The following is a 22087-nucleotide window of genomic DNA, read 5'->3' on the forward strand; positions in this document are numbered from 1 at the left end:
GGACAGGCATATGAATGATTGGAATGCTTCAGCCTTGCACTATCATTAACACATAACTGGCTGGAAACAGCCACGCTGCACATACTTGGAGAACAAGTTACCAGGAAGAACATTCCATGTTTTCAGTGCTAATACGATTCTATACAAAATCCTTCTGGCCAAGGAAATAAAAATAACATGCACATCTTTCTGTCAGCTAGAAGTCTCTAATCTGTATCCTCCTGAGTTTATTAATCAGTATTTTTATTTTGCATCTCAACTACAGATTGTCAATTCTCTGATAATTATAAAATAAAGATGAGAAAAAAGCAGGAAATTGCACTCAACCTTTATTTCCTTTAGCAACACCATCTTCAAACTAAAGTTACATTAGCAGGCATCAAAGCCAAAAGACTTAAGATTAACTAGGAACTTAAACCAGGGCTTTCAACAGCTGTTTTCACACTGCAGAGAGCCAAACCTTTGAAAGACTCAAATCCATTTTCTAACACAATATCACATAAAGTCCACCAAGGTGGATGTGTAGTTTAGGTTTGTCATAACTCAGGACAACCACGACAATTTAGATTTCTGACAAGTTTCTACAGAAAATTAACATGAAACATAAGATGTAAAATCATACTGAAATGGAAAGGCTAAGCTTAGTTTTCTTTTTGTCCACCAACTCCTGCTTTATTCAATGATTATTAATGACAGGCATATCAAATGCTTCCACCAAGACACAGCAGTCTGTAATCAGTGATGAAGAACCCAAACAAATGGAAACATTTCACTGAGTTAACTGGAGTTTGAGTCCTACCTTGCACCTGTACTTCAGCACACTCCTGCTTCTTCCCCTCCCCTTGTCGTAATCCCAGCTCCCAAAAATTTACTGACTGAAGTGCAGCACAACAAAATCAAAGCTTCTATTCATGAAGCACAGACACCAAGTGTCAGGACAGGGAAACAGAAGTCCACACTTTTCACAAGATCTTTGGCTCTAACTTTTCATTGAGCTACAGTCAGAAATTATGTATTTCATTCTGAACTGTCCAAATTCCATTCCAGCTGGCCAAATTCCATTCCTCTGGCCAATTCCAGGTAACCTTGTTTAAGGTGCACTGAATCCAAGGTTTTGTTGCTGCATTTGATAGAACACAATTCTTCATCTATAAAGTTAATTATGCAATCTTAATTTTTAGTAGAAGTACATTAGAACATAGAACTGCCTTTATTAGAGTTCCTTTAAACAGAATAAATTGAAATTCCATCAAGTTCCCTCAATAATGCTTTTTGTCATTGGAAGATACAAGCTAGCCCTTTATTAACATTTCAACTATTGTCTCCATGGAAGGTTCAAGAAAACAAAACAATTCTGAGACTTTGTTAAATCATCTGTCTCCATTTTACTTGATCATTATAAATAAAACTGAATAGAAGATGCACAAGTAATTTGTAAACTCTTTCAAAGGATCTGATTTACATTTTTCTTCTACAAAGATGAAGATCTCCCCATAACATGCTCCATTTGTGTTAAATATTAAATTAAGACACTCATACTACATATATGGCAAAAATGGAATATAATTTTGATATGTTTTGGAATTATTTTAAGCAGTCTAACACTGTTTATAATACTGGTGCAAATACTGCCACCAGTAAAGAAACAAACATTAAAAAGGTGTCCTTTAAGCTTCCCTTTAAGGCATCTACCATAATCGTATAATTTGCTCTGGACATCATTAAAATGTAAAGTTAATGAGGATTCAGCTGAAAACAGAAGAAATGTAACCTATTTTCAGGCAAAACTTCTAACACTGCAATCAGAGGGAAAACCTCTTTGATGTCTCTTTGTCTCTTCTCATTAATTTTCTTTTGGTTTAAAAAAACACAAAGGCTGTTTAAACTAAAAATGCATAGAAGTTTAAACATGGTAATTATAGTCGAGCTGCAATGAGGTCATTAGGTTTTTAAAACTTTGAGATAAACAAAATTGAGATGTATGACTATTTTAAAAACATGTCAATACTTAATTTTAATTGTCCATGTGATTGATACCCACTGTATTGGAAGGATTTAGTCTGGATACAGAATTGTTTCAAGATGATTTAGTGAAGGACAGAATCCCATGGCCGGGGTAGAGCAAAGCAATCAAGAAATACATCAAAATGATAAGCTGTAATTACTGTATTACTGCATGCCACGTTTAGTATTTCTAAGTGCAACAAAACACACTTTTGCCATCCGTGCAAGAGAGATGGCAAATTGTGAGATTTTACTCTTCACAGTTCATTAAGGAATAAAATACTGAACATGTTAAAGAATTCTATTTACTCACTACATCTATTCTTGTTTATGAACACTGCCAAGGCACACACAAAGCTGCACACTTCTGTTTTAACATGCTAATTCTGTCCAGCAGAAAACACCTTCAAGAGGTATCTTTAATTACACAATATTAATGCACTGTGATATACTGTAGTGGCAGATATTTCTAGCAAATAATTTACAAGTAAATTTTCCCAAACACAAACTAAAAACAATTTTTACCATTACTGTCTAGAAAATAAGATGATGGATAATCACAGACAGGCCTTAACAAATACACAGGGCAAATATAATCTGATCTTTAGTGTAGAAGGAATTTAATCAAATGATGCAAAATAATCATACTTATAACACTTTTCTGTGTGCTACCTCTAGATAAAATGGAATGAGATGAGGTTAATATATTATTTTGTGGCAAATGTAAAAAAAAATAAATGTTAATGCATTGTGGACAGGGGTTACAGCTTTAGGAGAGGGTTATTTACCCTAATGAATCTTTTCTAGGTGTTTGATAAACTCTTCAAATTAAACTGAGTCAATGACCAACAGACAAGTATCAGATAAAACCAGAAACTACTTTAGGTGCAAGTGAAGCACAACTCCAGGAGAAAATTTCATATTTACTTCAAGGAAAGTTTTGGGCACTGGGGTTTGGGGTTTTTTGCATTTTACCTCTCCTCTGCCATGTTTTATTAGGATTTGCTCCGCCCTTGCCCCTGGAGCAGCTCTGTCCTACAGAGGTACAGCCCATCCTACAGCATGCACAGTTCCTGCCCCAGCAGAGCTGCTCCTCCCCTCCTGGGAGCCTGCCCTGCCTGTCTGCACCCCCTCAGTGCCAGACTCACACAGACTCCAAGCACTGAACCAACAGCGAGTCAAACCCACAGCTCACCACCAGCAAACACCAGCAACCTGCCTGCCTCTGCCTCTGCCCACACTGTGCTGCTCAATCTGCCATTGCCTTCACATTTTCACACTTGGCTTGAGTCTGCTTTAAGTAATTTTGATAGGTGTTTCTCCACAGAGTGGGAATCTGTTTTTTTTCTCCACAGAGTGGTAATCTCTGGAACAGAAGATCTCAAGGATCTCCAAAGTATCTTACAGATAGAAATCGGAGACATTTCCTTAAGGAGCGCAACAATGTAAGAATCATGAAGAGGTCATGCTGTCACTATTTATATATTCTGAACTATGTGGTTTCAAAGTAAATGATTCTTCAAAGGAACCAAATATGGGATTGAGGTAACACCTGTAGAGTGCAATGGGAGTTGTGAGTTTAATTCCCTTTACCACCGCTTGAAATCCCAGCACAAATTCTAATGGTAGATGCTCCAGGCAGGAAAGTGTTCAGAAAAAACTCTCCAGAGTATAACCAATTCCAGACAATAATATTATCAGTATCAGTTATCTCTTCCTATCCCTCTATCCAAGGTTATCATCCTCAAATGGAAGCCCAACTTCCTTCGTTTCTATTTCACTCTTCTATGAAATAAGTAATATTAAAGAGTAAATAAAAAGCTGTTTCCATCTTAAAAAAAGACATAAAAATCATCTTCCCAGGAGCCAAAAATGTGTCAGCATCTGGAGTTTTGACAAATGGTTTACCAAAACTTGCTAACCTAAGAAGGACCAAAACCTAAATTGTCTCTGGTAGCACAGAAGGTGGAGTTTAGGATTTGTTTAGATTTGATTTTGGGTTTTGACAAGTGCTGAAGTAAAACAATAGTCTTGCATTAATTTTACACTTATTTGATAATCATCAAACCTCAAACCATCTCTTTTAAACTCCATTTCAGTTTATAAAAAATCTAACACCCAAACCGCAAACGAACAGAAAAAACCAACACAAAACAAAACCAACAAAAAACCACAGGAAAACCTAACAATGTCACTTTTTGTTCATGACAAAAAATACCACACCAAAGGCAGGCAGCCCATGCCTTGGGCACTCTGACAGGCCTCTTTTTGAATTCCAGTTTACACTCTCTTCTTGCAAGGAACTCCCCATAACAGAAAGAACCAGCAATACAAATAGATCTCGTTCATCTTTTACTGCCCAAAGCTGCTTTGCCTGAGAGCTGCTCCTGAAGCAGTGCTCTGCTAGGTGCTCTAAAGCACTCTGTAGTGCTGCAGCTACCAACCTACACAACACCAGGCTAAAGACAGACACAAATCCTAAATTCCAGTGCTTCCACTGAAAACATTCACAGGAAGCATCATCCAGCTGTGGATGGATTTAGGGGACCGTGCTAACTTCAGGGAAAGGAACCACCCAAAGTCCCTGCTCTGAAATCTACAGGGAGTCTCCTTTAAAGTCATTACTACTTTGTTTCTTTTTCACCTGAATGACACTCGAATTGAAAGTCCTTTACAGCAATGTCTGCATCCAGGTTAACCAGAGATGCACTAAGCTTTGAACAGAAGTTAACACTCATTAACAAGATTACCTGTTGTGATTGAGAAGAACCAAAAAACAAATCCCCTTGGAAATGCTTATGACTGAGACTGAACTAAAGTTTAAACTGCTCCCTTAAATAAAGTCACACACACATACCCTTCAACATCAACGTTTGGACTCTGTTCAAAGTACAAACTCTTTGCAGTTACTGGCATGGCAGCCCTATTCTTAAAGCTCCACAGTAAGAGAGAGTTAATTGCAACAAGTGCTCCACCAAATTCTTAAACACTTCAAATGCTGAAGTCTTAAATATTCCAGTAATATTTGGTATCTAAATTGAGTCTCTCGAGAACTCTTTTAAAGGAACAACCACTCAAATTCATCTATAAATTCAAGGAAAAGTATTGCTAGTGAATGAAAATAATTTGTTAGAATCACTAGAAAAACCCTCCCTAAGAAAGTTTCAGTTTAGCAGTTAATTCCAACCTGCAGTTAAAAAGGCACTAGCTGTCAGTCAGTTTTCTCACCCAACTCTATCATGAAAAGAAAAACTGACAGATCACAGGAGCTTGCCTTTGTAAACCAATTCGGGAACTTTCATGCTTCTTATTTGTTAGGTTAAAGGTTAAATTGCTGACCTCTGCCCTCCTGCTTAGCAGCCTTTCCCTTTTTCTGTAAAGCTTTATTTTGGGGCTGTATTTACATGGATTAGTCTCTTTTCACGCTAAGAAGGAATCTGTTCACAGCCAAAGCCTTAGTTCTGGTTGTACAAAAAGCAGTCACAATTATTCAGCAGCAGACAATGACCATATTGTGGATTTACAAAAAAACCACCTCAGCCATGGCAAGTTCTGTCCTTGCTGCACAAAACAATAGAAGAAAAATCTTATCAAGCATTCAAGAGAAAGCAAACAAAGCAGGCCCACTGTGAACTTGATGAAGATGTCAAGCTCCTTTAAAAAAATATAAATCAACAAAAGAGTTTAAAGTCTTGTGAGTGAGACTTTCTGTGCTGAATTTTCTGTCTAGTTAAACAGTGCCAGCATAGTAATATACTTCAGATTAGTAAATACTTGTGAAATAGGAAAGACTCTAGACAGAAGTACTTAAAGCATGAAGCAAAAAGGCCAAAGAGTTCTCTTCCCACAAAATAGCTCACAGCGACAGAGAAACACTCAGATTTGATATTACTGGTTTGGGGGTTTATTAAGCCTAGTACTATCAGATAAGAATACATCTAAAAATGTGTTAGATAAAGTGTATGATGACTTGCAAAATGACAGATTCTATTATTTTTCATAAGGTGAGTTTCTCTTCAATTGAGTTCTATATTTCATTTATACTGTAAAAACCAAACTGTAAACTGTCTTCACAAAAAACAGCTCAAACTGTGCTATTGACTTACCCTGACACTGCAGTCCCAGCAAGCTCTTTGTTAAAATCTTCCACCTTGTTTGTACTTAGAAGCAAAGCAATCAAATGGAAACAGAAAAACAAAGCAGCAGCTTAGGAGAATTAGAATTCCCAAATACCACCTACCTACTTAGCTTTGGTTACTTTTCCAATCCTGCTTTAGGAAGTTGGGTGTAGCAACACAACACTGTGAAGATGGGGTAGGAAAACTCGTGACATGGGAATTCCAGCCCCTTCAACAGAAAGTCCTTATTTAATGGAAAGAGACCTGAATTCTGCACTTCCTTTGATATTTCTAAACCTTCAACATTTTATCTATTTATCAATACAGAATGGGCATATTAGAACCAATAAAAAGCTTTCATCTTAAAAAAATAAAGGCTGCTCTGAGAGGTGCATGGGTAAGGTTTACAAGCCTTTGACTGACCAACTCTTACCTTAATCCTAGTCCAGTAACTTTGCTTATGTTCAAGAAAATCCTTCATCAGTTTAGGAGGCACTGCTCTGCTATGTAACATTATAATCTATAACAAAATCCAATGGTAGGGAGCAGCAATGTGTCTGACAGAGACAGAAAGCTGCTAGTTCTCTCTACCTGTGAAAGTCCTACCACAGAAACCACGGTGACAACTGTAGAATAATTTTAAGGCCCAAGTACATGGTGACTTCTCCCAGTAGAGTTAAGGACTTAGATTAGTTTAAGTTATACATTTGTGATCTACTGGGGAGGGGGGGAGGGAGGGACAGAGCTATTACAACCCAAGGCTAGAACATGAAAAGTAAAGAAGGAAGTACTTAAACTACTCACAAGCTTCTAGTAGGAACAAGATTAGTAGTACATGCTACTCTAGGAGCCAATTCAAATGCAAATTTCATCCTTTCACTCAAACAATGATAAACTACCTCAGAGTTAATAGTTTCCTTCTAAGATTCATCTCCCTTTTCAACTTAGCGGTATGTTTTCCAGAAAAGAAAGAAGCACATGGAGAGTCTTACAGCAAGACCTTTTAAATTCTGTCATAAAAGAAGTAGCATAAACTACATTTCCTTTCCTAATCCAGTGAACATTTGTTAAACTCTAACATGCTCACACTTTGTCCATGCGGTCGCGTTTATGCTTCTAACTTACCATGGTTTTTTAAAAAACACTCAGAAAGAAATCCTTTAGCTGTACTAAACCATTTCAGCTTTTTCCTTGAACACACAGCAAGAATTTATGCTACACTCACAAAAAGATGAAAGATGAGGTCCTTGGAGAGAAAGGCCTTTTGGCACACTACATGGTAAAGCTACAGATTTGACATACTTTTATAATGTCTGCTTTGGCAAGAACACAAAAACCCCACACAAAAGCATGGTACGTCCTCCCAGACAGGGGTGTAGGGGGTGTTTTACTCTTGTGAGCATTTACTTTCAAATGCTCTCACTTCAGAGACTATTTTGATCGGTTACTTTAGACTAACAAATTCTCATTTGCTATATGAACAGTTTGACAGTCAGACTACAATTCTCCTCACAGCCCTTTCTAACAAGAGAGAATCTTTGGCTGAAGTCCAGCAACAGCCTTAAATTTGTCACATCCTATTTTTGATGAATGATCTGCAGCAGTTTTAAGATCATAAAGTGCTTTGAAAGTTAAAAGAAAAATTTCACAAGTAGTAAGCTTTCACTTTCTTTATAAAGGTATTTAAACTAAATTTGCTAGGAGATCCTTTCTACTTCTGCATCTCAAAAAACCCGCACAAAACAATCTCCTGGCTGAGATGAAAAACACAGGAAAGAGTTGCAATGCACTTCTCTACAATGTGTCAATAGCACAGAACTGGCTATCTAGGAGTGCTTAAGTGAGCTTAAGCAGTTCTCTTCTGTAAAAGAAACAATAAAAGTTCTTTGTAATTTACTATCTCAGCTTCTGTGAAGTTTCAGTATTATGAAATGCCGCAACAAATACAAAAATCACAATCTTATAAAATGCTTTTTTCCTTCCTTTACACAGAGATTAAAAATAGGAAAAGAAATCCAGTAAAATAGCTGCATTTCATAAAAAGCTTTTAATTATCAACATCATGTAACAATTTCAATGCATGACAGAAGATCATGCACCAGAGACACAAAACTTATCAGTTTTACTTTGAGCCAATATTTTCCCTAAAATATTTCATTTTTACAACAAAACCATCGCTATTTTCCACTCTTTTTCTGAAAGTAAATGTGTGGGAGCTGGTGAGAAGCATCAGAATTGCAAAGTTCCTATGCCTGACATACTTGTACCTCACACACACAACACAGATTTCTCCCTAGACAAATTCCATGTCCTGTCCCTGTAAAAACACAAGCTCTGCTCTCGTTTGCAGCTTCTGACTTTTGGCGAGGAGGCTCCAGAGCAAAGCATCCCTGCAAAGAGGGAGTCAGGGGAGAGGAGGCCTCTAAGGATGAACAAGGAGCTCCTGGACAAACTAAGCACAAACAGGCAGCTTCCAGAGGGTGGAAGCAGGGAAACATGGCCTGGAAGGAATGCAGAGGAACTACTTGAACAGCCAGGCATCAGGTTAGGAAAGCTAAAGCCCTGCCAGAAGTAAATCTGGCCAAGGACATCAAGAAAAGCTTTTATAGGTACATTGGTAATAAAAGAAAGAACAGGACAAATACATGTACTCTCAGAAAGGGAATAACCAGCTTCCATTGAAACACCATTAGGCAAAAAAAATGGTTTGGTGTCATCAAATCAAATATATTTTTAATAAGAAATACTCATCTTCATGTGGCCAGTCAGAGTTGAAGCTATCCTGCTTAACAATTCTCAAAAAAAAGACATCACATTTACTTAAGTAGGAAAAATCTGTAAGTTTCCAAGTAAGACTTGTGAATTCAACAAAGAAAAGCATAAAAAACACCTCTAAATACAACCAAATGCTAGAATTGTATAATCTACCAAAGGTTTCATGTACCAAAAATACACAATGCTGAGCACAGATGATTATTATTTCTAAACAATCTTGAGGGGAAAGGACAGTGAGAGCACAGGAAGCTGATCCAGTGATCATTTCCAGTCTCAGTTCACACATTTCACTGTGATTTAGCAAAGTTCTGCCTGGACTGGAATAAAACAATGTTTGCTTTTTCAACTTCTTTGTTTTCAGTGACATTTTTCTCTTTGTACCTTATTAAGTGTACAAAATATTCCCCAGATGATCCTGAAGCTTACACTTCTATGAATCAGATCTTAGGATCACAGAATAACTGAGGCAGGAAGGAGCCTTGAGAGGGCTCTAGTCCAAACTCCTGCTCAAACACAGGCCAGGTGTGAGATCAGACTGGGTTCTTCATGGTTTTGAAGCAGTTTGGTCTTGAAAACCTCCAAGGATGGAGATGCACAACAGCTCTTGAGTGACCTGGTGTAATACACAACTCCTCGTTGTGAACAGGTTCCCCATATTCACTCAGAACGTCCCGTGATCCAGCCTGTCGCTGCCCCTTGTTCCCCTGTGGCAAGCCTGGACACCCCATCCTGATGGGTATGAACCTCCCAGAGAATACTCATACATATACCCACATATATACCCATATATATACCCACATATATACCCACATATAATACCCATACATATACCCACATATATACCCATATATATACCCATATATAATACCCATATATATACACACATATATACCCATACATATACCCACATATATACCCATATATATACCCATATATATACCCACATATATACCAATATATATACCCACATATATACTCATATATATACCCACATATATACCCACATATATACCCACATATATACCCACATATATACCCACATATATACTCATACATATACCCACATATATACCCACATATATACCCATATATAATACCCATATATATACCCTCATATATACAACATATATCAACCCATATATATACCCTCGTATATACCCACATATATACCCACATATATATCCACATATATACCCATATATATACCCACATATAATACTCATATATATACCCTCATATATACAACATATATCAACCCATATATACCCACATATATACCAATATATGTACCCATAGCAGGGAATGCTGCTGCCCAGCTTCCCTGGAGCCTCCTCCAGGCTGCAGCAGCCCTGCACTCCTGTCTCCTCACACTGAAGTGCTGCAGCTCACTCACCACCTCTGCAGCCCTCCATTGAACTGGGGCTGGTTTATTGGTGGCTTTTGTGGAATGCAGAACAGATTTTTCTCTTCTGCAGTTGACTGTGAACTTTGAAATACATTAAAGCTTAAAATTTCAGTTGATACTTCACAGTCACATGGAAACATCCTTTGCTACTTTCTCACTTTCCCAATTTGCTCTCCCATCCCACCATGGCTGGGGGAGTGGGTGGCTGCGTGGGGCTGAGCTGCCAGCTGGGGTTAATGCATGACAGCTACACTAATTCTTGAATAACGAAATGGAGGCAAGTTTAACCATCCCACAAGCCAGGCAATCCCCTACACTACAGCACTGACAGATTGGAGTAATTCCTTCTCCTCAAGACCAAGTCAGAAGACTGGTACCAGAATTAAGAGCATTTTCAGTATCAACAGCACTATTATACTAGACACAAACTTCAGAACCAGCTGCCTTAGTTAATTTTGGGACCAACCAAATGGGGAGAAATAGTTTCAATCCTGCCTATTTGCTTCTTACACAACTTTTATGCATTTTACTTTTCTCAACAGTAGCTGCTCCTTGCCCTGTAACATACATTCCCCGACTGCAAAAAAAGAACACTTAACCTGTATTCTTAGGGTTTTGGCACAGAACAGACAGCCAAAACATGGACACAGATTACATGGAGGTTTCTAGGTGTGTATTTCTGGAATGGTGATTTGCCTGGGATACAGTATACAGCTGACACTGAACAACACAACTTTCACTCAGAACAGAAGGACAAAATATTTGGGTACACACAAATCTAAGGCTTCTGAGAATAAAGACCACCTCTTAAGTACAAAAAAATCAGTTGGGAAAAATCTCCTAAAAGATTCTTCAGAGAGAGTAACTTCAAAATATATGGCTAGCAAAAACAATTACTAAAATTCTTTTTTTAATCTCTAAAAAGAATTTCTGAAGATTTTGCACCTACCAGTGCATACAACAAACCTAAAAACACAACTAAGTGAAACTCCCACAGAATCAGTTGGTTTATAGAACAAAATGTATACTAAATTCTCCAATTAAAAACCTGTAAAGTAGTTTCCGTGCTTTTTAACCCACCTTCCCTCAGCAGGGAATTAATCCCTCCAGGGGGATGCGAACAAACTTCAAAGAGAAGATTGTACCCAGACACTAGTACTGTACAATGTAATGTTTATGGTCAAATTTGTTCAGATTTTCTGGCACTAGAATCCAGGTCAGATGTGCAGAAACAAAGACCAGTTATTAAAAGGGCTCCTGCAGTTACATCAAATACTTGTGATGGCACAGAGCAGTAGGACAAGCCAAAACTGTATTCCAGCTACAACTCCTATGGAGGCCTTGGCAGGCAAGGAAGGACTTGCAGCTATTTGACTTTCACAGACTGTAACAAATACAGATATAAAAGGAGATAAATGGCTTTCCAGTCAATAAAATAGAGAAATCCTTTCTACTGGTTCATTACACCATATCTACCACACACACGTGATTGTTTAATAAAAGACAAAAGAAATACTACTTCAGTACATGCTGACTAATTATAATCATTTAATTGTTATGAACTTCCTTTTGGTGCCATTCTAGAGACTGAACCCTCACAACTGTACCTTGAACTAAATTTTGGCATTATGAATTTCAACCTTTGCTTTTCCTGCTTATTTGTTCAAGTTCCTCAGGTGAGATAAAAGTGCAGTCAAAAATTCCCAAATGTACTTACATGTTGGTTTCAGCAGTTATGGGACTTCTCTACCATAAACATAGGAATACTCATCAAAATAATATTACAGAAAAGTACTTGTGTAATTATGACTTGATAACAATGGTAAAAACAGTTAACCAAATTATAAGCTGCATCTGTGCCTAATTTCCAGAGAAAGTCACTTGATCAAAGGGAAAACTATGGGAGTAAATAAAAATACTTCTGTAGACAAGTAAGAAAGAGGAAGTAAAAACAAATTCCAAACAAGATGTTTCAAGAGTATTTTTTTGGTTTAGAACTACCCTTTTTTACATGAGCAGCAAATACCAATCTTAAAAAGCACTTGCTTTTTCAACCTCATCAAGAAAAGAGTTATTTCTATTTTAAAAGACAAAAAGAGACAAAACAGTCAAAGAAACCTGAAAATTATCCACAATCAGGTACAGAAACATAAATTCCTAATTTTTAGTCCTAATTGTTAAAGATTCCACAGAACAAGTAATTAAGATATTTTTAAAAGCTAGAACAGCATAATGCTAAATGTATTTCATTATCTCACAATATATGGTTCTTAAGAACAGTTGTAGCCAATAAAGAGGTAGCAACAGTGCAAACAGTACCTTTTCCAAGGCAACTGACTCCTGAGTGGGTCACCTCTGCATACACCTCAAAGGTAGTTTCTGGATTTTGTCTGAAACAAGAGAAGGTATTTAGCACACTGAGCATTTGGTTTAAGTGCACTTGCAATGAGGCAGTCAGAAAGGGTTCTCAGCATGCACACAGTACAATACCAACCAGAGAATCTCCATTTCTTGGTTTACAGCCCTGAATGATTTCTCATCAGACCTTTGGAAGGTGCTAAATACAGGGATTTTTCCAGGAAAAAAAAGGGATCGGGACCTTTTCACCCAACTGAAAAGTCACATTGTCCAACACTGAACAAACAGCATCCAGATTCACATTTTCATTACTGTGACCCTTGGGTTCAACTTCATGACATCTATTTGCCCAGGAAAAGAGGAAAAAAAAAAGTAGATGCAGTTAAGAGGAGGCAAAATCACTTTCTGCACACACTACTGAAAAACTTAAGAGGCTGTATTTAGGATGAAGACAGTGCCCCTTTTTAATACCTGTCAAAATATTTCTAGCTCTCTGCCAAAAAAAGGCCATGCTGGAGAATATTACAAATGCACGAGGTTTGGTCTCATGAGACTCCAGTCTTAACTCCAGAAATTTGCCAGATGCATGGAAATAAGTGTGACAGTCAAAAACCATACCAAACTGAGCTAGAAGATGTAAATTATGCTTGAGGAAAGAGATTTACTTTGCTCAAGAGTTATAAATACACCAGCAGTAAAAGTAAAAAGTTAATGATATTACTACAAAACAAACAAAGAATTTAGTGTATATTTCCAGTTCTTACTAATTTAACTCTCTAAGAGATGCTCTGGAATTACATCACATAATGAGCATGCAAAGGCAGCAGGTGATTATATATGAAAGAATATTTTGACTTTATTCCTAACAATTTCAGCTACTCCAGATATCTTTTATGAGATTAAAAGGACTGAAATCCTGAAATAAGGATTTTGCAGGTCTGAACATGTGACTCTTTATTCTTAGACTTTCTGGCTAAAATCAAGAATCAAAATTGCATACTTACTGTTCCAAATTTACAGCTGCTTGTAGAGTGACAATATTGTCTCCTATGTGTTAATGCAAACTAACATTAGAAAATTGCTGTGGTATAACTTACTTGTGAATTTTGTAACTTCCCTATAGCTAAGGACAAAAATAATTACAAAGTCCATAAATACATATACTAAAATTCCTAACTGAATGATAATTGAAAAATTAAACTCATCTTACCCAACAATTCAAACCAAACATAGAAGCATGTCGAGGAGTTCAGCTTAACTATTCAGAGAATTTCTATTATTTTTAATCCTACTTTAACACCAAAAGGATTAAGGAAAACATTTCTAACCGTGCCACAGGCCCACTTAGCCTAACTCAAGTGGCTCTAAGCCAAACCCCACACCTATTTAAACGGACAGAAAAGCTACCACTGCTTTCAGTAGAACAGGATCACACTCTCGGTTTTACAGAGCACCTCTCAGGAGCAACAATGGTTCACAACTCAATTAATGGTAATTTAATTTGCCACCAGTTCCCAACTGATTTGTCTTAAGTAGCTGTTTTTTCAGAAATCCAAAGTCAGCTGTTATTGTGCAATATAAAAGCAAACTTGCACAATTCTCGCTGTGCTACTCAAGTTGCAGCCCATAACCTGCAAATACCGGGGGAAATGCTGCAAATACTGGGGTTTAGCTCCATTCCTACAGCCACACTGTGGGGTGAGGATGGAACGACACCCACAGAGCACCAGAAATGTATTTTTCCTTTATACACATTGCTGGGCAGCCTTATCATACCCTCCTTGTTTATGTCTCTATTTTTAGCACCCTGTTTCCTTAATTAAAAGTTTATAAACTTTATATTTTTATAGCTAATGGTTAAAACAACAAACACCTTTTTAGTATTATGTTAGAACCCATGTTCAAATTCTTAAGTGAAAGCACCGGGTAACAGAGCTGGCAGGAGCACAGACCATATTCCAAATCTTTCAGACAAAAAGACATCACATTTTGTATTTTAATTTTCCATGACAAATGTCCATTTATTTCTATGAACAGTAAAATTAAAGTAGCCTTCCCAAGTGAGAAATTCAGTATTAAAGGCTGCATTCAACAACCAACACCTCAGTATGAGAATGAAGTCATTGTTGGATTGTGGCTATTTTATAACTTTTCAGAGGCATTAAGGAAACAACTCACTATGAGACTTCATACAGTTTGCAAATACAGCATAAACAGGATCAGAAATGTGTACTCTGTAGTCCAGTGTCACCTGAGCACTGCACAGAAAGCCCAGCCATCCTCCACTGCACAGAGCCTTGAACACACACCAAGTCCCCTCCTCCCAACAATCACTTAGGGACCCATGTGAACACGTGAACAATTAGATGCAATTTAAAAACTACATAGGACACAGAGGTACAACGAGACATAGTACCTCACTTATTTGAGAAGTAGGTTATTTCAGAAGGAAATGCAATAACTCTCTGTAAACTCTAACTTAGGAAGGAGCTATATGAGAAAATAATACTTCTGTGATAAATGCTAGTTGTATGAATTACTTCAAATCTCTGATCTAGAAATAACATCCGTTTCAAAGCAATCCATATGAAATCCAATATTACACTGAAATAAGATATTTCAAATAAGATATTTATGCACCTTTTATGATCAAAAAATGTAGTTTTACTAAACTGTAAGAGATTTCCTCAGAATAAAATTAAACCAACCCTTCTCCGAAGCTGGATGGCTGGAAGTACAGACTTTACATATCTACAGCCTATTTCAATTCTGTCAGCAGCATTTTTGGTACACATAGGAAAATGCAATAGCACTTATGACAGAAAGTATCATTCTGCTGAAGAACTGAGGCATACAAGAAGAGTCTGACATTGCCTGATAATTAGTTGTCCTGTAACAAGACTTAGTTGCTCAACTCTTGCAGAAAGTAAATTATTAGCAGAAACCTGTAATCACTAATTCAATTCAGAAACTATAACCAAAGCCTTGATTAATTTCCATATATTTAACTTTTTTGCCTGGTATTCCCTGGGTAGATAATATTTCATCTTAGTACATAACAAACATTCTGTTAAACCTCTGAAAGGTTTCTCAGATGTACACTTGGCATCTATTGTGCCACCAGTGAAATAGAACCCCCTCTGGAAAGGGACATGCCAACTGCATGACAGTGCAATGCCATTCTGCTGAACAGACTGATATTGACACATTACTTAATAGAAATAAATAAGAAATCCTTTCTGTCGTGTAACATGGAGTTCAGAGACTCGGGAGCAGTGACAGCAGCAGGTTAACAAGGCTCCTGTGCTGCCTCACCTGGCTGGCACAGAGTGCCTGGCACGTTCCCCAGACATGCCCCAACACAGGATTAACCCAGCACAACACTCAATGGAGCTTTTTTTTTGCCTGCAGCTACACAGAAGCCAAAAGCTTACAGGACTGCTGGCAATTCCTTGATTTCTTTCACTTCAGTCTGATGCAGCTACTGATACTTTTCTCTAAGCAATCTTTCACTCAAATGACTCATTATTATACACCCATCAGAAATCTAACTGACAGATATGCCCAGGTTTCATGCAGAGTCTATCACAGTGCACACAAGGGATCCTGTGCCAAGCAGTTCAATATCCCTCAGTTATCAATCTACTGCAGGAAGCAAGGGATCAGACTGCTGGATGTTTACTGGGGCTCCAGCACACACTGGTGACACCCCTAAAGCAGATGTGCCTCACCCTACCCAGTACACAAACAGTTCTCCCATTTACACTTCCAACCTGTCCCAATAAGGAAGTTACTTACCAACATTAAAGTCCTTGCTGGATTAAACATCCAGCTCAGAAAGGCAGACCAGAAAAGCCTCTTAGTCAGACAGGCTCTCTCTCACTCTATATATTTTAAGACTGTTTTGAAATTTTGTCCTTACACTACTCAGGCACAGTGTTCTGTTCAAAGTGGAAAAAGAGCAGTTTATTATGTGTTGCTCAAGGAAAAGTTGCTTAATCACTCAGTAGACAAAATGCTTTCTCACAAAGTCCAAGAAGAATGAAAAGCAATGTTTACCTGGGTTTATTGCCTCTTTATTACCTTTGCTACTCTGGTGATTGGGAAAGACAAGTTCACATCGAAAGACTTAGCACAGAAAAAGTCCTTAACTCCACTGGCTGCACTAAGTATTTCTAACAGCTACATCTCCCTGGCACCAGTTTCTAGTTGGAGCATCTCACCTGCCTGACATTCTCATTTAGCAAAGTCTACTCAAAGCCCCACTCAGCAACCACACACCCAAAGATGGCAAACCCAGCCTGTGGATTCAGTGTGCACCACAAAACAAACTGCACTTAAAGTAAGCATCAACCCCTTAAAAATTTTAAGATAGGGTCATCATAACAAGTAATTTTGGATCATAACCTTGAAGTGATCCAAGCAAGGGTGACTGCTGCAGGGTCTGAAGGTGCAAGTCAGAGATACACTCTGCTCTGCAGCCGAAATACGTACAGTTTTCAATTCCACCTGTATTTGTAAGAATTTAACCAGTTTCTCAGGCTTTCATTTCTCTGCAGCAATAGCTGAGAACATATACTCCAAAAAGGTGCAAAACTCAGACCCACAGTATGCTTAAGGAAGGAAGAAAGGTTCATTCCTTTCTGGAACCAACCAATTGCCAGAGTGCTATCATTACAAACGCTCATTATCCGCTTACATTTTCCTAAAACACCCAACTGAAGAGATGTGTTTTCATCTATCCAGCCTATAGGCTTGGGAACATGAAGATGCGTCATCACACAAATTCTGTCCCCTCCAGTCTTGTATTCAAGTTAAAGAAAACAAGTGAAAAGTTAAAGCCCAATGTAATCCTGAAGAACACTGTGTTCAAGAAGGAAAAATAAGTGCCCAACCGCACTTGCTGAATAAAACAGGATCTACCTGGGTCTCTCCACTCTGTAACCCTTTCACACACAGAGATGTCAGCACTCCCTGCTTGGCAATAACTTTATTACACCTCTACCTGTGTCCGAGGAACTGAATTTTCCTGGAATGGCACACGAACAAACTGAGACTTTTAAAGTGAATATACCAAACATATCAACAAGGTTTACCAATAAATCAACCATCATTTTCATTTTATGAAAATTTAAAAAAAACCCTCAACATTGAGGGCATGGATCTGCAGGCCCAGCACATCAATCACTTGCATCACTCCTTCCCCCAGACCCCTTTGCTAATGCACTTTGGCAATCTCCTAGCCAGACTGTAGTCCTTCCGTCAGCACACTCTGGGCAAAGAAATGAAGAAATGTGTACTCCCTCGACCCCTCCCCACCCCCGAACAGGCGTCGGCTGTGCTGGCAATGAAGATGTTCCCAACGCAGCACCCCCGCCCTCCCTCGGGCCTGCACCGATAACACTGCACAGCGCTCCCCGCCCGGCCCGGAGAGCGGGAGGGGCAGCGGGCTCGGAGTGAGGCAGGGTCGGCTCTGGCCCCTCTCCTGGGGCAGGGCCGGAGGGTCCCGCCGGGGTCCCGCCCGGAGTTGGGCTCGGACGGCCCGTCCTGCCCGTCCCTCCGGCCGGCGGGGCAGGGAGCGCTCTCTCCCCTTCCTTCTCCCTCTCCTTCTCGCCCAAGCCGAGGCCCACGGGCTCGGCCGGGGTCCCGCCCGCGCGGCCTCACACGGAGCGGAGGGAGGGCGGGGAAGTCAGTCCCCTTCTCGCTCTCCCGAGGGCCTGAAGCGGGGCTGGAGAGCTGCGGAGGGCACTCACTTGATCCTGGATCCCATGGTCTCCGGGGGGCCGCATAGACCCGGGGCGGAGCGAGACACGGGCGGGGGCCGCAGGGCCGCGCTCTGTCCGCCGCTCGCCCCTCACTCCATCCCGGCCCGCGCCGCGGCGCCCCGGCCGAGTCACGGCGCGGAGGTTGCCGGGAGCTGTAGTGCGGCGGGGCCCGGGGCGGGCGGTGTGTGCCTGTCTGGGGCGACCGGCAGGGAAAGGACCGGGCTCTGCTCGTGGTGCTGAGCCACAGGAAACCCGGCAACGGGCAGGAACTGATGCACAGCAAGTTCCACCCGAAAACGAGGCAGAATTCCTTCTCTGCGCGAGTGCCCGAGCACTGGAACAGATTGTCCCGAGAGGATGTGGAGTCTCCCTTGGGGGAATATTCCAGAACCGTCAGGACACAAGCCTGTAGCATGTGTTCTCATGACTGTCTGGACAGAGAGGTTGCACCAGATGCCCCAAAAAGTCCCTTCCTACCCGACCTATGCTGTATCTCTGAGACTGTGGCCGGGAGCGCCGGGGGTCGGCAATGGCAATGCGGAGTGGCCCCGCTCCCCTCAGCGATACTCAGCCTGGAACTCCGCGGCGGGACGGGCCCCGCTCCCCTCAGGGAGATTCAGGCGGGAACCCCGGGCGGGACGGGCCCCGCTCCCCTCAGGGGGATTCAGGCGGGAACCCCGGGCGGGACGGGCCTCGCTTCCTTCAGGGAGATTCAGGCGGGAAACCCGGGCGGGACGGGCCCCGCTCCCCTCAGGGAGATTCAGGCGGGAACCCCGGGCGGGACGGGCCCCGCTCCCCTCAGGGGGATTCAGGCGGGAGCCCCGCGGCGGGACGGGCCCCGCTCCCCTCAGGGAGATTCAGGCGGGAACACCGGGCGGGACGGGCCCCGCTCCCCTCAGGGGCGTCAGGCAGGACCGGCCCTGCTCCTTTCTGGCCTCCTCAGCTGCCCCGCCGCGTTTAGCAGCTGAAGTGCGGCCTGGAGTCACACGGAACAGCAGTGCCAGGCTGGGACTGACGGGGCCAAACCGCGTCACTGCCTGATCCCGAGCCCTGAATATCCACTGATATCCGGGCCAGATGAGGAGCAGGACTGCCTTTCCATCTTGGAAACCCCCGTGCAGAGGGGAGCTGTGCCCATGGGCACAGGCCGGAGTCTCAGGCCGGAACAAGTATTCGATGTCCAAGAATTGCAGAAGTCAAAGGAAAGAGGCAGAAGGAGGGGCTGGGAGAGGTGCCTGTTCTCTGACAGAACACTGTGCACTGTGGGCACAGAGACCAAACTGGCTGAAAAAACAGTAAAACATGACTAGAGAGAATCTCAAGGCCAAGCAAGGTTATAAAGGGGACTGGAGATTTCTCAGAAAAGGAATGCAGTCTGCTGAGAACATGTCTTACATTGACTCAGAAATCGCAGATAGACAGCTTTTGAAACGTGCTGTGTTGGAGTCGGCAAACAGGAACAAACAGGTACCCAACTCTTTCATTAAACATGATTTATAGGAAGTTTTCAGGAAGGTTTGGAGGATTTCTAGTATAATGTAGAAATTTTTAACTTTATTTAGAGTTGAGAGTGATCTGCAGTGAGGAATGAAAGAATTGAAAATTTGTCTTTAAAAGGTGTCTAAAGTGCAAATTCTTGTGGACACCAAGTGCTAGGCTGAAGAACTTAGTCAGCTAGAAAGATGGGAGAGAGTATATCCCATCTGAGATCCTTTAATATCCCATTTGCTCCCCAGAGAGCCTGGGTAAGAAAAATCATACCACCCTCCTTCAAATAATACATTTAAAACGCGTTAAACACTATGCAAAAAATCCTGGAAGATTATTCACAGTTACAGTAAGTCAAAGACATGTTTGGGGAGATGAGGAGGAGTGTTTCTGGTACTAATTTGAGTACTTGAGATGAGGTGCTTCCACCACAGGTTCCACCCACAGCCTCTGCCACAGCAGCCATGTGCAAGCTCAGACCTCAGCATTGAGCCCTGCCCTGTTCTGTGCTGTGGATAGACCTGTCCCCAGCCCTGAGTCGTTGTTTGATCTGTAGTGCTGTTCCCTGTCTCCTTCACTCATCCCCATATCCATGTAAAGTAGCTTTGTAACCAAAATTACTGTGTTCCAACAGGATATTCTAACCCTTTAAACAGGGCACTAAGGGTTGCACATATAACCATCAAATGGTGGCGAGTTTGCAGAAATGTTGTTAAAATCGGTTGTAAAAGCAAAAAAACCCTATGGTCAGTAATGAGTTAAAAAATAAGGAAGCTGGTAAACACAATGCTGATGCAGTGTAAAATAACTATGTGGAAACCCCAGCATTTTAGGAGCGGCTAACAGAATTTCTTACATTTCATCACTCTTACATTTCATCACATGTTCTTTTTTTGGAACATTAATTGACATTAAATTTAAGAGGCAGAGCTACTCACAATTTTAGTTTTGGTCTGTTTTGTGTACTGAGCTTTTCAAAGATTTAAAGGTAAACTTATTAATATGAACAGATGTAATAAATATTTAATGGGGACATGTATGCAAGAGTAGTAGACTGGTTTATATTTCATTGTTTTTAAGCTGGACATACAAAGGAATAAAAGGCTGGGTGGTTCAGATGAACAATTTAAACCCTCTGCCAGAGAAGGGGAGCGGTTGGGAAGTAGCATTCAGCCCAGAACTTTTTTCCCCTTTCTTTACCTGATGTATTCATGTAAATAAGCTGCTCATTAGATACCCCAAATCCCATTTTCTGCAACTGTCGATGCCCCCCCGTTTGCAGCTGGCCCAATGGTTGATGTAATTGTGTCCCAGTGACAGGCCAGCGGGGACAGCAAAGCCCCCGAGGAGAGCGAGGGGTTCCAGCAATGCCTGCTGGCCTGGCCACGGAGCCCTGGGTGTGAGTGGCTCAGAACAGATGAGCTGATTAACTGTGAATCACCCTCCCAGAAGAGATGAAGCATTAGTAGCAGACAAAAGGGAAGCAGAAGGGAAACTTCAGGCAGAAGAAAATAATCCAGGAATTAAAAGCTTGGTGAAAGCTTTAGGATGCTTCCAGATTGACCTGAGCATTTAAGTTCAGTGCCTTAGAAATAGAGGTCTGATGCTCTAGGATGGATTTGGTGAATTTGGTGGCTGAGCCTGTATTTTAGTATATAACACACTCACAGCATCAAATGTACATGAGAACACAGTTACTGTTTCTGCTCCACCGTGACAACCCTGCTGAAGCACAATGTAACCTGAATTTACTGGGGACATTCTCCCTGCTACATTTCAGCCAATGAGAATGGCAAGGGAAAAAATGCTGACTGTAGAGATCAATAGTAAAGCTTCATCTAAAAGGTTATGCCTTGGAAGAGAATATCCTGCTATCTGACTAATATTGATTATAATGTTCATGTACGTTTTTCCTAATTTGTCAGTGGATGAATATTAGGATGAGTATTAGAAACCAATGAAAAGCCTTTTAAAGGTATTTTTTAGATGTGAAGCAGAAGTTATTTAATCAACCTTAATTTTGTAATTCTTGTTGTTCTCAAACAATGAGCCTCATGAGTTATGGATCAGGTCATGGCAAACAGCCTCCAGAAGTGTTCACATATGTTACTTGAGAAAAAAGCCTGTTCTTAATGCTCCCAGACTGGGATTCATCAGGCATTGTTAGGATAGCT

The 22087-nt window shown here is 40.7% G+C and overlaps 1 protein-coding gene across 7 annotated transcripts in view; it reads right to left on the reverse strand.

Moving 5' to 3' along the window:
* Positions 1-18533, reverse strand: part of DENND1A (DENN domain containing 1A) — a 147183-nt gene extending 128650 nt beyond the window's left edge. For all 7 annotated transcript variants that reach the window (XM_063174438.1, XM_063174435.1, XM_063174437.1 and 4 more), the window contains exons 1-2: positions 18414-18533; positions 12622-12692 (exon numbers count right to left, since the gene is read on the reverse strand). In XM_063174438.1, the coding sequence (XP_063030508.1) occupies positions 12622-12692; positions 18414-18430 (88 nt within the window). In that variant the 5' untranslated portion in view covers positions 18431-18533. The remainder of the gene's footprint in view (positions 1-12621; positions 12693-18413) is intronic.
* Positions 18534-22087: the final 3554 nt, after the last annotated feature.

This window comes from Melospiza melodia, chromosome 22 (assembly GCF_035770615.1).
Source record: "Melospiza melodia melodia isolate bMelMel2 chromosome 22, bMelMel2.pri, whole genome shotgun sequence".
NCBI classification, from domain to species: Eukaryota; Metazoa; Chordata; class Aves; order Passeriformes; family Passerellidae; genus Melospiza; species Melospiza melodia.